Genomic DNA, 15,266 nt, shown 5'->3' with positions numbered 1-15,266 from the left:
GCTTTGCTGTCCCCTTACTCCCCCAGCCCAGCAAAGGTGCCAAAGGGAAAAGAAATACGAACGCAAGCGCGATCGTGCAGCGTTGAAACGAAAGACTTCGATCGCCGGACAGGCGACGAACCCCGGCTGCGAAATCTTTCAAAATCGTCCGATTATCATCTCATTTTTCTCTCTCTCTTTCTCTTGCTTTCTCGCTTCTTCTTCTTCTTCTTCTCTCTGCTGCTGGTGCCCCCAAACCAGGCGCTAACACGTCCACACGTCATTCCGTTCGATTTTGCTCATGTTTATTTAAGGCAGAGGCGACCAAAAATCTACACAACGCAATGCCACCACCCCTTCCCGATCCGAAGCGCTCCGGGTTTTGGGTTAGGTTTCCTTTTACCGTACTCCTGCGCGCGGATGGATGCGTGACAACGCGGCAAGCGTTCAGCCTCCCCTACAGCACGGGGTCTACCAGCTACACTTGCACACCCAACCCCGGGTAATGTGACTAATTTGTGCCGTAAATTACATCATAAAGATCGTTATCGTGCGATAAAGGTGAACAAATAATTTATGATAATAAATGCCGCTGTGCGCGCACTGGCACTGGTGGTAGAGTGAGAGTGCGCCATTTGCATCGCCGTAAGGAGCGATCGGGTGAGCGTGTGACTTGCTTGCCGGGTTGCTGCTGCTATCGCCTCGGAAGAAGATTGTTCATACCGATTGTTGACAGCGAATGAATCGTTGTTTTATGTTTCTCGATTCATTTCGTTGCACCTTGTTTTGAGCCAAACCTGCTGTCTAAATATGTAGCAAAATGACAAGAAAAAGGGCACAATTTTATGGAGCTGTTTAATTACCAACCAAATAGTGCAGTCCCCAAACGCATCACACACGGTGGCAGAAGGAAACCACCGTCTCGTTCCGTCTCTTGCCCAGTACTTTCAGCCCAGTGCGCAGATGCCTTTTACGGGACGCATACGTACACAGTGCGTTTGACATTGATTGTTCGAGCAGTCCGGGCGAAGCGATTGCCCATCAAACAGATGTCTCTTTCCGCTGGAGATCTGTCGCAGGTAGAAACGACATAACCCTCCGGTCCCCGTCTGACCAGTGCTACCAAGCAGCTAGAAGAGCAGAGAGCAAAAAGCTTAGATGTCGATTGCACGCGGGAAAGTGGTTCGATTTGCGAACGGAGACATCGGTACGAGGCATCATTAATTTGTTAGATTTCATCCGAAAATTGCAGCAAACAAACAAACACACACAAAAACTCGTTCCAAGAGTTTGACGAGCTTCCCGCAAGGGCTCCAAAACGCGGGGTGGGCTATCGCGCATCAGAAATCAACGTCAGTCGATCGTAGTACGCCGGACGGACGGACGGAATGTTTCGCTCGGCCCAAAAACGCACCACAATTCCATCATTCCACGAGTGATGCTGCTGCTGCTGCCAGGCGGAATCCGATCCGAATGTTCAGCGAATCGATCGCGGTGCGCTTGAATGTTCGGGCCAAGACGCGAAAAGAAAAGAAAGCAAAAAAAAGGCCAGCACTGGCCGGGTGGTCGTCGGTAGTTTTCGGTGGCGTCACCGTTGTTAAATGTGATCCGAGCCTTGAACGCTTCTGCACAATGTGTGCAGACGGTCGCTGTGTGTATGACGCGTTATCAACTTCCTCGCATCAACAACAATCATGTCGCGTCATTATATCAATCGGAGCGCAAACAAAAAAACACCGGGAAAACATTTGTTCTCCACTTATGTGCGTGTTGTCTTGCGAGGAATGAAATGCAAACTGTTTCGTAAGTGTTTCTGTGTGTATCTTTTTATTCTTCTTCTGTCGCGTTCTACGCTTTTCATCCCTCAACGATGTCTGCCAGTCTGTTGTGTAGAAGCTCCCACGCGGGGTTCGTCGCTTACGGTGCACGATTGCAGTCTTTTGTATCGCGTATCGCATCGCCCGTACCGAATATGCGCTGGAATGGTTGTCGGCTATGCGCTGTAAATTGCCCACTCTTCCGCAGCAACTTGTCTTTGCTTCCACCCGGTGCCATCACTGCGCGCTGGACGCTCGGAAGCGTAATCGCTACCGTGAAGTACCACATTTTCCAGGGCTATCTCTCGGCAGCGATCGAGCAAACAGTCAATCATCAATCGCCAGTGGCCGGCGCTTTGGCGGGATGTACATTTTTTGCCATTGCCGATTGCGTTTCATTTTTTTTTTTTGCTACCCAAAATAGAGACACGTCCCACCCGGAACCGAAACCGCCGCCCCGACTGATTGCTGTGTCGGGTTATGATGGCTTACTCTTCAATTATGGAATTCCATATTTCAATTCCCAGACGCTTTGGATGCGTTTGCGCTGCTGTGGTACACATTGTGTGGTGTGGTACGTTGTGCATTCCGAGCCGGCTGATCGTCAGCTCTAATAACGCCACTGGAACGTGTGAACATGCGCATGAAATGTAACACGATGCGCGACAAAGTGAGCTACGAACGTGAATGCTTCCAGAAAGTGTTGTTTCTGTTGAAGAGAGGCAGATGGAGCGAGAGCGGAAGGGAGGTAGGTGACAATGCGGTTGCTATGGTTTTAACGTAATGCGCGGTCGATACGTACTACCTTACTGGGCGCTTTAGGGTCGGCTGCTGGGGATGACAGAATCTTCCGGAGTCGATCGCGAGTCAGTATGGAACATAGGGGCGTAGATTGAGGTTTTGTGTAAAATATTGTGCTGATGTTATGTCTAACAATGAAATGTGTATTTTCGAGAATGAGGCATACTTTGATGATCCTATATGTATCAAATCGTTGCATTGTGCCCTTGTCCGACCAACATTAGAATATGGCAGTGTTGTGGCATCTTCTTGTAGAAATTTGGAAAAATAGGATAGAGCCAGTACAAAGCAAATTCACTCGTTGCGCAATTCTTCGGCTCCCATGGAGCGATCCCAATATGTTACCGCCCTATCGTTCACGCTGCCTGTTTCTGGGGTTAGAAACGATAACTAGAACACAAAGAACTGCTCAAGCGCTGTTTGTAGCTGGAGTGCTTTGCGGCAATATTGATGCACCAGTTATTATTGTAACAATTCAATGTCTGTATTCCGAGACCGACAACACGACATAGGCGTTATTTCTCTTCTACAGTTTAGACACACACAATATGGAGCAAATGAACCGATCACAGCTATGTTACGCACATTCAATGAGCTTTACCAGTACTTTGACTTCCATGAGCCCATCAACGTGTACAGAGATAGGTTACGCTTAGTAGATTAAAATGTAAATATAAAGCAGTGCGTTTATTGATATCCTTGTTACTCTGCCATGTGTCGCCGAGTAAAATTAAATTACAGTTTTTTTCAAACGGCCAAAAAAGGGGACCCATTATTAGTTAATAAATAATAAATAAAAATAATAATAAATAATATTTATTTAATTTAGGATTTTCCTAAATCACTTGAAACGAATACATCTCTTGAGCCCAAATGTATTTGTCCTAATCTCATTGCATCATAGACCATTTTTGCAAATGCGAAATAGAAAGTAAATCATATTTATGGGTCACAAAAATGGTAGGTACATTTGGTAAAGTTTATGTTTTCTTGTTCGAAGCATTAATGTGCTCAAATACCACAAAAAAACCCCTTATTACTAATTTAGGTCACTGATCAATAGTCGCTCGAAAATCGCTAAAGCTTTCTAGCCTCACATAATGAAAGCTAGTTTGCGTGCCCCTTCGATAGTTCTGCTTATATTGGATTAAGCGCTCATTAATTAGCGCTGCTGCCGTTTGCGTACCGAGCCGCGATGCTTCCCTAACCCGACAGGCGACCAGGGGGAAACGCACAACTGAATTGTGAAGGTAGCGAGTAATTCAATATCCTTGGACACTGGTGATGGTGTACGACGAGTACGTTAATCGTGGGCTGTGAAAATCCCAAAACCAATCCACACCGCTCAATCTGCAACACCTTTCCTACCTGCGAGGGAATCCGGGCTCGCGATAATCTGATTAAGGTGGCTCAATCGAAGTCGAAAAAGGAAAAAACGAGCTGCACTACTGGCTCGCGCATGTACGGGGCAATGAAATTGATCACCCCCGGGTGTTTGCGCGTCGGCAAATGGTTCTCCCGGAGGGCGTTCTCGGGCGTTACCGTTAACGATTCCTTCCCCTCGGAGCGGCTTGGAGAGTGGGAAAGCCTTCCAGCCCCGGATATCGCGTTACCACCCGCACCGACACCGGCAGTACACCACAATTACCATTTTGGTTCGGCCTGTGCGCCCTTCCAGTTAGCTTTGAGGGTGTGATTTTAATACGCGGGCGAACGGGCGATGCGTGTCCCTGGTTGTGGAGGGAGGGGGTGTGTGTGCAGATATGTATAATTTTTTGGAATGTAATCACCACCAAGGTGTCAATTCGCAAGCGCTTCCATTCCACCTTGCAACTTTGTTGATAAGTTAAGGTCGCATCGAGTGGAGCAGAGGAGAGCTTTGTGGTGCTGTAAAATAAGGCCACATGCCCGAATCATCCCCCAGGACTCACGATTCTCGCGTCAGGCACGTAATCGGTCATGCTCCAGTTTTACGAAATCGATACCACGCGATGAATAAAGAGAAAATGGCCCCCGGAGAAGCGGCGGCGGCGGCGAAGAAACTATCCCGTGTCCCGTGTGTGTGTGTGCGGGACGTCCCCCGCAGCGTTTCATGACTAGTTTCGACTCGCGTCGCGCTAGGCACGGTTTTAATTTGAGCCAAAGGAAATATGGAAAAAGAAATAATAACACAACGACCATTCCTGTGACTAGGGAACAACCGGCACGGGGTGGTCGCTTGGGTCGATTCATAATTGCGCGCGCGGAAGCATGGCGATGAACGCCATTTTGTTTGCCGATTCGATGATACCGGCACGCAACGCCGCACGGGGACGCCGTTTTGTGGAACAGTATTGTCGGATCGATGGTAATTATCCCCGGACCCTCCATTTCGCACGCTCCCTTGTGGGAGAAGGGGGAAAATTACATCCACGCCGTGAGTCGTGAGCCGCTTTTCCTATCCCCCCCTGGAGGGAACAGTGTGTTTGCGTGGAAAATGTGTGTGTGTGCGTCCCTTTTTCCGGGGCCAAACGGGAAGCGCTGTAATTAATTTGTCGGTGTCGGTGTAATGGCCACCGGTAAGGTACGGTTTTCGTTGTGGCACAGTTCCCGCCAACGCCCTGGGAGGGGACGGAGAGGTGTCTAGAATCAATCATCAGCGCTGGCGGCGATCGGGCCGAGGGGCACCCGCTCGGGGTAAGTTTGTGCGACTTTCCGGAGCGTTGAAAATGCTTAACATTTCCTGTCGGAATTCGAAGCGGTTGTAGTGTACTTGTGAGCCAGCGGGCGGCGAGGAAGGTGAATTGGATCCACGGTTTCAAAGGCACGGGTTGAAACTGCGGTGTGCAAAGTGCTCGCATGCAGTCTGACGAGTGGTTTTAACGAACGGTCTCGGGGTGGGAATGCACCGTGTTTGCCTTTAATTACCCAGCACCGCTAATCAACGGAATTTCATGACGCCAATAAACGCATGTATTGACGTATCGGTGTAGCAGCGTGTACGAAGGGGCATTAATAACTCCATGGTGGTGTCATGGGAACGTCAACAGACAGTGAAACGCAGCGCAGTGATGCTTCTGATGGTTCATTTCTAATTTAGTTCCAATTACTTGTTTTGAATCCCACCAGGGCAGTGGTTTAAGGAGGAGCTTATTTGTACACTGTTTTGATTGCTCGTATGGTGAATTATGATTTTGTTTCGAGCAGAATATGATGAAGAATTGATTCGATCCTTACAAATAATGAGGCATTTATTTGGACTATTATGTTCGAAATTCTTCACATATTTTTTTACGTGTATGAAAAAGTACAGCAAAAAGTTATCGTTTAGTTTAAATCATCTATTCTATGCTCGTTGCTCTTTTGTTTATACAATGTGGTGGGTTACAGTTTGGGTTATTCTGGCAAACGTTCTTTCTTCAATCATTTTCAGTGATATTTAAACTGTTATCTGATGCAGATGTACCTTATTTTAGCGTGTATATCCCTCCTGATTACTGCTGATGCTACGCGGACGTTACGCCACATAGAAGAAGAACCCTCCTGATCAATCTCTCATTTTTTTAGAAAAGTAGTTTTTGCTTGTACTTTAACAAAATTGAAAAACTCATTTTGAAAATTACATAAACAACTTTGCCCACGTCAACGAGAATTCTTTCGGTAATTTCTGAACAAAAATTATTTTTCGACCTACGCTAAAGTGGTTGCTTTTTATGAAATTTAATGGCCATAAAGAACCAGTCAGATCATTTGTTTTCTCAGTTTTCAAACCTCTTTCTGGCTCCTTTCTTATTTCCTTGGCTTCACTTTTTCCAACATTTTCGTAGTGGATTTCAATGCTTCAGGTTTTGTTTAACAATTAATAGGATGTAATGTCTCAGGCGACTATCCTGCTATGGTAACAATAAGTCACTGAAAGCCAAGCCCACTTCACCAGTGGGTACAGGCAGGCCTTGACCGCCAGCGGTTGTTGTGCCAAAAAGAAGAAGAAGAAGAAGAAGAATGTCTCAGGCGTTACAGAAAAACTGTTACCGTGTATAACATGACCCCCTTAAACTGATTTTGATCATTAGCGACCTAAAAGGAAGTCGTTATACATATAAAAATAGTTAACATATACAATAGTTTTCTAACATAATCAACTGACCATAGTCTAGCAAATTGATTTAAATTATTAATTTTAGATTCTATGCAAAATCGATTTAACAGCTTAATAGAGCATGGTACTAACACAAGGAAAAAATAAGGAAGCTCCAAAAAAGGGGACGAAAGAGAGACTAAAGAGGGTGACAGTTAATTAAACAATTAGTAATAAGCACCGTGTGTGTGTTCTAAGTAAAATATTGTCTTGTGAGGAAATAAAGAGGACGATAAAATTGAGTTTTTGCTATATATGTTGGAAGTTCCACATTTGATAAATTTGAAATGCATAAACAGATCATTAGACACTGTCCAGTGAGTTGAATACTGTTATTTCATAGAATTCATCTTCAATAAGGATATTTTTCACGATAATAACTTGAAACACATATTCCTTTCACTGAGCAAGGTAAACAAACACTTAGGATGCATCATAAGACAACAAATAACGAACAATTTAAAATCGAATTTAAGTTAGTAAACCTATTTTGGTGCTCTTTTCTTACATTCATAATCATTCAAAATGTATTCAATGTGCCAAGTTTGTTGCACAGCGCTCAGAAGCATCCCACAAAAAAAAACCCGTAAAAATATACCATATCGGGAGGGAGTACAACGCTTCCGAGCACCCTTTTGGGCTGGTTTTGGGCCAAACGTCCAAATACGTCAAAGCTGTCATAAATCATGCCCATGTCCGTGTCTGCAGGAGTCAGGGCAAGGAGTCCGGCAGTTATTTAACGGCACACATAATGCTCACCAAAACGACCCAGCAACATTCCGACAGTGGTTTAGGAACTCGGCACGGCGCAACTTCTAGCCCCGTTGCGACCGTTGGAATGTGGTGTCGTCTTCGCCTCTTTTTTTTGTTGTTGCTTACACTCATTTCGTGCCATCTTCACTTCGCTCCCTTCAATCAAAACTCGCTCGCACAGTCGCACAAAATTTCGCGACCAAATGTGTCCAGTTGGTGTCCCATTCAATCGCCACTCAGCGCCGGCAGTGCTCGGCAGCTTCCCGATGGGTCATACCGGGGACTCGGGGTGACACGTTTCAAAATTCATTAACCCGGTTTTTCGGGGTCTCGCCCTTTGGTCGACAATTTTCTCACTCCGCGCTTGCTTAAGCAGGGGGTTTTTGCAATTTTTGTTGACAATTTCTTATTTTGTGAGCCCCAGGACTGCCTCGCCACTGCCGCGGGGACGAACGGAAAACGGAATGCAGGAAAAATTAAAATTAATTTGAAATTAAAATTTTTCACAACTTGTCAGCGCAAGGGAGCGAGCGAGCGGAACTGTTCCACTGTTCCAAAGTTTGATTGGTGATCCCTTGGGGGGAAGGAAAAAACCGGGGCTGGCGAGGGAGGGAGGGGAGAGAAATTGGATGAAATGCATTCAGCGGGCGCATAAGTGACGTGAAATTCAATTAAACTGGATGCTGGTGGTGATGGTGTTGGTGGTGCTGCTGCTGGCACGATGCTGCCGCGCTGCAGTGACAACTGTCGTTAGGACATTAACACTTCCCTTTGAGTCCATTGTGGCTGCTGGGTGGCGGAAAGTGCAAACACGGTTGGGTAGTTATGAGCGATGCTGTGAATTTTAAAATTGCCAACGACGAAATGCAATCGAGTGGGGATGGGCATAGCGGTGAGTTGCAATAACATTTGCTGTAAATTGTCATTTTTCCTCCACCCGATCCCGTTTGGTGTTTTTGAATGGATTCAAACATTCTTTCCAGTGCCTCACATAGCTGCCACAAAGGATTTGAAACCTCATTTTTGGATGTTTTTAAGTCGTAAAATTTTATCCTTGCAACAGATGTGAACCTGAAGCGAAAGATTTAAAGCTCGCAACACAGGACCAATAACGTCAAATCAACGAGTGCAATCATTACACTTTCGCGCAGTGACACTTAACCATCAGACGGACGGATCCATAAAACTTCTTAGGCAGTTCTTTTCTTTTTCCTCTTGGAAGATCTGCGAGAGTCTTCCCTCAGTGCAACTGGCGATCCTCACTCTCCTCCAGCCAGCAACTGGTAGCACTTTGTGCGAATAAATAAATATTAATTAATTAAAAGAAATTTCACGATGCTCTCGGGGAAGCAGCCAATGTGCAAAACGCAACGGTTCGACGACGCCGAAGGAATTCGTTCGCAGCGGCGAAGATGTCATGTCCGGGCTCACCGAGGGGGGGTGCTGACCCATTATGATGCGCTACCGGGATGGGCTGCCTGTTTTCACATCGAATTAAAACATACATCTCGCAAGCAGTACCGAGCCCGGTTGGAACAACGGACACGCCACGGCTGTGCAAGCACATACAAACACAAAAAGGCTGTTCTTGTAATGCTTTCCCGAAAAAAATATATTCCAACCGTCCTGTGGAACGCAGAGCAAGAAGTGGCAGTGCAACAACAAAAAAACAGACTCACACGCGCAACCGGAAAACTGCCACCACGGGACGCGCTCATAATGTGCGAAAAGAAAGTGGAAAACTGTGCGTGAAAAGCGTACGCGGTCGGTTCAATATTTATGATCAATTTGTCGTTCACACATGCACACCGACCTGATGAAGCTGGCAAAAGCGACCCGAGCTGCGAACGCTCTCGAGAGCGGATCCACTGGCGAACTGGACGAAAGACTGCACTGGCTGGAATGCGATGGAGATGGATTTGCATTTTAGTTTATTATTTATTTTTAAAAGACGGCAACACCTTCCTCAGCGTTCGCTGCCCGCACAAAAAGCGGGCAATCTATCTCCAAGCATTTGTGCAGTTAACAAGCTGTTTTGCTGGTTGCCACCTTGAAACGCACCTGAAAGCTTGACACAATATCAATTGTCCGTTACTGGTTGTAGTGTTTTTTTTTTTTTGCTCGGCTTGTAGCCGTAATGTCAGCAGTATTGTCTTTTTCGTGAAGATGCGAAACCTCCCGCTGCGGGGTTGAGATGCTGCTGCGACTCCTGCTGCTGTTGCTGCTGCTGTCAACAGCTCCGGTGGTCGAAGGCATCTCACGAAACCGCGCGATTTGCTCCCCCACTTCTTTCCCTGTTTGTGCGCCTATGCGCCCGGAAATCAATTTCGTGCTGAATTTTAATCGATCTTTTTGTGGTGGTAGTTTGAGCTTCTTCATTTTTTTTTGTTTGGCTCTCGTTTTCTCACTGCACTTTAGCCGGTTGTGCTTATGCTGCGTGCTGTGTGGAGTGTAGTATTTCAAGTGGTAAATGATTGATTCGCTGGTGGTAGCTGTGAAAATTGACTTTTCGACTGTTGTTTGTTTTGGTTTTAGCTTTTTTTTGTTGAATGCTGTTTGAATCATGTTTTCTGCGTAAAATTTCAGTTGATTGGTGTCATACATACAGATTTTTGTATAAGAAGTTTGATTTAAGTTAACAATCTAATGACGGCAAATGTTTTAAGGACTTAATCAAATAATCATGTTTTTTAAGTTTTAAAACAAAAAAGTTCGCTTTAATCCCTTTCATATTTTGTTTATTTTTAAATAGGACTGGATTAGTTATATTTCATATAAATAATTAGAAGTTGATTTTAAAACGTAAAAATAGAACTATATCGCTTTACACAAAATATATTACAATTATAAACTAAAGAAAATGGTACGTTGGTTATCAAGTGTTAAAATCACGCAATAAAATTCGATTCTAACAATGCGATGGCACAAAACTGTATAATAACATGCTATTCGCTTTTGAACGAAGATGAAAACATTGAAATGTTAATGAAGTAATTGATAAACTCTTAAACAATTAATAAACACTTAAAATTATGTTACAGCTCGCTTCAATGATGAAGCAGTTAACGAACCATTGAAAATTTCGAACTAACACTACACCACTTTCAACATTACAAATTCCCCTTCCTTGTTTCCATTATGAGGTACTAATTTTGATACCATATCATACAACTGATCCACACGATAAGAACAGCAAACGGCCAAGTGCAAATGAGTGCTAATTTCATGCTCATTCAGCTTTCTCTCCTATCGCCACAGAACATCGCTCGTTTTTGCTGTGTTTCTTTATCTGTTTTTACCACTTTTTTTACCACTCGCTTTACTTCCCTCTTTCCCCACATGGTTCGTTTGAGCCCCTTTCCCGAAACACGAAAGATGACAAGTACCTTGAACACAATTGAACACAATTGATCATCATTTTGAGGCAACAAGGAAAAACAACACACAACGCACTGCATTCATCATTTCCTTTTTGTGTGCATTTTTTTTTGTAGTTGAATGCACATCATCCTCCCCACAGGCTGGCTCCCCATCAAAAGGGACGGTTCCAACCGGGACGCGGCAGTGGGCGCAGTGGGAATACAACACGCATCCATTCCTATGCCATGTTTCCGCTGAAACGAGCGGCTAATTTTTCTGCGCTTTCGAAACATTCCCTTTCTGCCCGGGACGTTTTAGTCAGTCCGGCCACGAACGAGCCAAGTATTTGTGGTGCATGTATACGCGGGATGTGTGTGTGTGTGTGTGTGTGTGGTTGTCTGCTGCATATGTTGCATTGTACATGAGCATACCGCGTGGTTCCAGCGTACGTCGTCCTCCAAGGCAAGTTTTGTGCTTTTTAAATAATCTTTCCGCTTTACAATGCGCTTTCCTCTCGAGGATATGGTAACAACCGCCAGAAACGGTGGTCCGTTTGTTTGCTGTTTTCCCCCATTTATTCCCTTCTTCTTTTTCCTTCCTCCCCCCCACATTCCCGCTCAAACCCCACGAGTTGGCGTTAGAAAACGGTAGCGCCCTTTTTCGGGCGATTCCGAAAAAGCCGTCGGCAAAACTCCACTTACCGGTCGGCGAGAGCTGCAGCGTCGGGGGCGGAGGTGGAAGCGATCCTTGACCGGGCAGTGGAGCCCTCGGAGGTTCCATGCTCCACGGGGCACTCGGTAATTGGGCGAACTCACTACCGATCGCAGATCCAATCAACATTATACTACGGGCGAATTGCACTAGATTGGCACCGCCGACGAGTGCAACGAATTGCAAATTGTTTTTTTCTTCTTCTTTTTTTTCTTTTACAACCGCACGTCTAGTTTGGGGCAGTTTTGTATGCGTCACTCACTGATTCGTTCACTTTTCAATTCATGGTTAGCTTTTTATTATTTTTTGTTGTTTTGCACTCAATCTGATGGGAAAGGGAAATAGGAATTAGAAGCAAAAATACAATTGGATTTTCGATAGTAAATCACTTTTTTGCAGCTGGATTGAACTCTTCATTAAAACACAGTCACACACATTGGCCAGATTGATATTGTGACAGTAACATGCCACGCTTTTCTTGGAACCAAGCTGATAGGAGCTGACAGAAATAGTAAAATAGAAACACTCCCCCCCCCCCCCCCACACACACACACACACACACATACATACAACAACGGCCAAGTGTCATTTGCACCAATTCTGGATCGCTTGCGTTATGGGACGTTGTACATAATTGGTCAAAAGGGCATTGCAACCTTCAGCGGGTCCCTTGGGACTCCCGACTCCACGATCGCATAAGGTGTCGGCCACTAGGAAAACATGCCCCTCCGGCTTGTGAGGCTGCAGCCGGCCGACTCGTCGCGTTTTGTAGCGAATCAGAAATAATTAATTAATTAATTAAACTTTCGCACCGCACTCGAGCGATGCACCAAACGAAACGGGACCACCGTCATCAACATACAAGGGTTGCCGAGATGCTGAACACTTCACTGCTAATGGACCAGGCTGTATGTGATTGTATGTGTGTGTGTATGCGTGTGTGTGTGTGTGGATAGCACCCCTGTCTTAGAGGTGCTCTGGAATGCTCGTTGGCAACTGGGTTAATGAAGGTTGCTAACAGGGTCTCCCAGTTTTTGTGTTTTAGCTTCCGTAACGCTAGGGCTCGAACCGACGGTAAGCAGATTCACTTAGTGACGACACCTTCCAAGCGACAGTTACAACGATCATCAATGTTTTTTTTTTCTTCAAAAGTGGTTTTATGCACAGTTAGAGAGAACTGGTTTCGGGATGGAGTGCCTGCACGAAGTGTCACTGTCACTAGGAGACAAAATGGGTGTTTCTATCGTCGCTCTTTTGACACTGACACTCTGACCAAAGGTGTTTTTTGCTGTTGTATGGGGTTTGTTTTCAGAACACTGTTTGCTTTGATGGTTCCACTTGGTTGTCAAGCAGACATTTGAAATGAGGCTTTGGTTTTGCGATCACACTGCTGTTCCACACGCCCGCGCCACAGTCCAAGAAGTTCACCATGCATGCAAATAGTACAACACTGAAATATTTTCCCATGTAAACAGCGGCAGCAATTTTTCTGCAAATTAATGAAAAACTCACGGCACATAACAACGCACCTCGATCGGTTTAATCGATCATCGTACGATCTTTCCACTGCATCACTGCACACAACACTAGCGGGAGCAAGCGCACGAACGTACCGCGCGCGATAGCACCAGCAGGCAGCAGCAACGAACAACAAAACAAACAAAGCAACACACCAACGCGCGTGCAGCGGGATGCGGACGGCACAGGTATCGAGCAGTGACTGAAAGCGAACGCTGAAGCTAAGCAGGAAACGAGCAGCACCAAAGGTTTGAGCAAACTCAGGCACGCGGTGAGCACGGCCAGCCAAACCTGCTTCGGCATCGTTCGGCGTTGGTTGGTCGAACTCTCTCCCCCTTGCGTCGTGTGTGCGTAGGAGCAGAAAATGGAGGAAACAGCAAACCGCCACAGTACCACCAGCAGCGGCAGCAGCAGCAGCAGCAGCAGCACCAAAGCTCGTAGCGAGTAGGACGGAGTCATCGAGCAGCAGACATGGGCGTAAAAGAGCGCACCGGTAGGTGACCGCGTGTGGCCATAAAGCGTGCACGGGAGCGCTTGTGATTGGAGCATTCGAGCTCGAATGCAAACCCCGCTCGCTGGAATGGTCTTTGCGAGCCCTCCGCCCCTGCGTGTCCACCCCGTCGATGGATGGATTACGGTGTGGCGGGGTCGGGTTTTGTTTCTTTTTTGTGCTCCCGGCCGCGAAGGTGCGCGTAAAAGTGTACGCCTTGGTTGTGTGTGCGCGCACGCTCGCGCGTAAAAGAGATGCAGCGGTTAGCGGGTGCGCGAACGAGAGCAGTGAAGCGATGATAAAGTAGCGCTCTTGTGCATTTCGTTTGCCGGGGCTGGGAGTTTGCCGACGGGATGTTAGAAGATACATTTTTGTTGCATTTTAAAAAGGTTTTTTCGTGGAAATAATTGATTATTAATAATTATTATTTGCTTGTTGTGCTTAGGAATGTTTTATTTTATTTTAATATTAGATTTTATAATTCTTGATTCATAAAAAGATGAGAGGCTTATTCCACTTTAAAACAAAACTTTAAATATGAAAGATAATATAATAAAAGGGATGGCAAAATGTCACTCCTTAAGCACTATTAGCTAAATACATTAATTATACTTTTTTAAACATTGCTTCTTTAGTTGCTGAATTAATGCCTGTTGATCTCAATCAAAAGCCAAATGTAGATCTAAAAAGTGGACAAACTACCTTACTACACAAATCACACATCGTCGCAAGGTTCGATCTCGTACAGACACAGTCCAGGTCATTGTCTGTGCCCCGTTTCGCTCATTACTCGTTGGAACGATTCCTCTTCACATGCAGATGAGGTGAAGCGTACATTACCAACCCAATCCATGCACACGCGGAGATGGAAAGAATCTCCACCATCTGCCCAACCCTTGTCGCTACCCCACCCCCCCCCCCACCAATCCATAGCCATAGCCACAAAACCTGCCATCGATTAATATATAACGCTCGCTCATTTATTGCTACTTACACTTATATTATGAATTATTATGCTTCATTCTTCTCTCTTTCCGTTTCCGTGCGACGCGACCCGCCTTCGGTTTGGTTTCTTCTCCTTCTCCCCTGCACTCTTTCTGTGTGCCTCTGTGTTCCGTCCGCCACGATTTCCACTAGCCCTTAGGTGCGGGGAGTGCCCCACGGACACTGGCGGCTCGTCTTACGCCTACGCACAGCGCCGCGCTCCTTTGCCCACGTCCACACAGTCTGGGCAAACAGAAGCACACAGTCGCCGTTGTGGTCGATGCCGCTCGCATCCTCGACCTCGACCGTGACTGAGGCGCGGGACCGGTCGTGTTGTCTCCGTCGCCTTTCACATCTTCACAGCCAGCACACCGCTGCAGCACACCGACGTGTGGAACAAGGGAGATGTGTTTTCTGGTTCTGCTGGAGAATCGTGGGGAGCGGTTGTTTGGGAGAGTTGGAGCTGGAGCGGAAGCGAGCGGTGAGTGCCCTATCAACACTATCATCTTTGAGCAGAAAATCACACCGCCATGAAAATGGGGCCTGAGCACTGGGCTGCGGCTCATCTTCAGCTTTACCGCTGGGGTACCGTTGTGCAGTGTGGAGCAACCGCGCAGGTTGCACTAAAAGTGACCGGGATGTTCAGCTGGGTGTCAGTAAAAAATATTTACTTTTAACTGTTGATTGACCAAAAAAAAAGATAAAATGAAAACCTACGTCATTAACATTGTTTCCC

At 46.0% G+C, this 15,266-nt stretch overlaps 1 protein-coding gene across 3 annotated transcripts in view; it reads right to left on the bottom strand.

Moving 5' to 3' along the window:
• LOC121599879 (paired box protein Pax-7-like) overlaps positions 1 to 13,485 on the bottom strand; it is a 49,943-nt gene extending 36,458 nt beyond the window's left edge. Inside the window, exons 1-2 of one of the 3 annotated variants that reach the window (XM_041927992.1) lie at positions 13,051 to 13,485; positions 11,529 to 11,863 (exon numbers count right to left, since the gene is read on the bottom strand). In XM_041927992.1, coding sequence (XP_041783926.1) covers positions 11,529 to 11,667 — 139 coding nt within the window. In that variant the 5' untranslated portion in view covers positions 11,668 to 11,863; positions 13,051 to 13,485. The remainder of the gene's footprint in view (positions 1 to 11,528; positions 11,864 to 13,050) is intronic. The other 2 variants (XM_041927991.1, XM_041927993.1) reach the window with 2 other exon arrangements.
• Between the last annotated feature and the right edge of the window lie 1,781 nt (positions 13,486 to 15,266).

Source organism: Anopheles merus, chromosome 3L, assembly GCF_017562075.2.
Source record: "Anopheles merus strain MAF chromosome 3L, AmerM5.1, whole genome shotgun sequence".
NCBI lineage: Eukaryota > Metazoa > Arthropoda > Insecta > Diptera > Culicidae > Anopheles > Anopheles merus.
The sequence above is the reverse complement of the archived record's forward strand: the minus strand, read 5'-3'. Positions and strand labels throughout refer to the sequence as shown.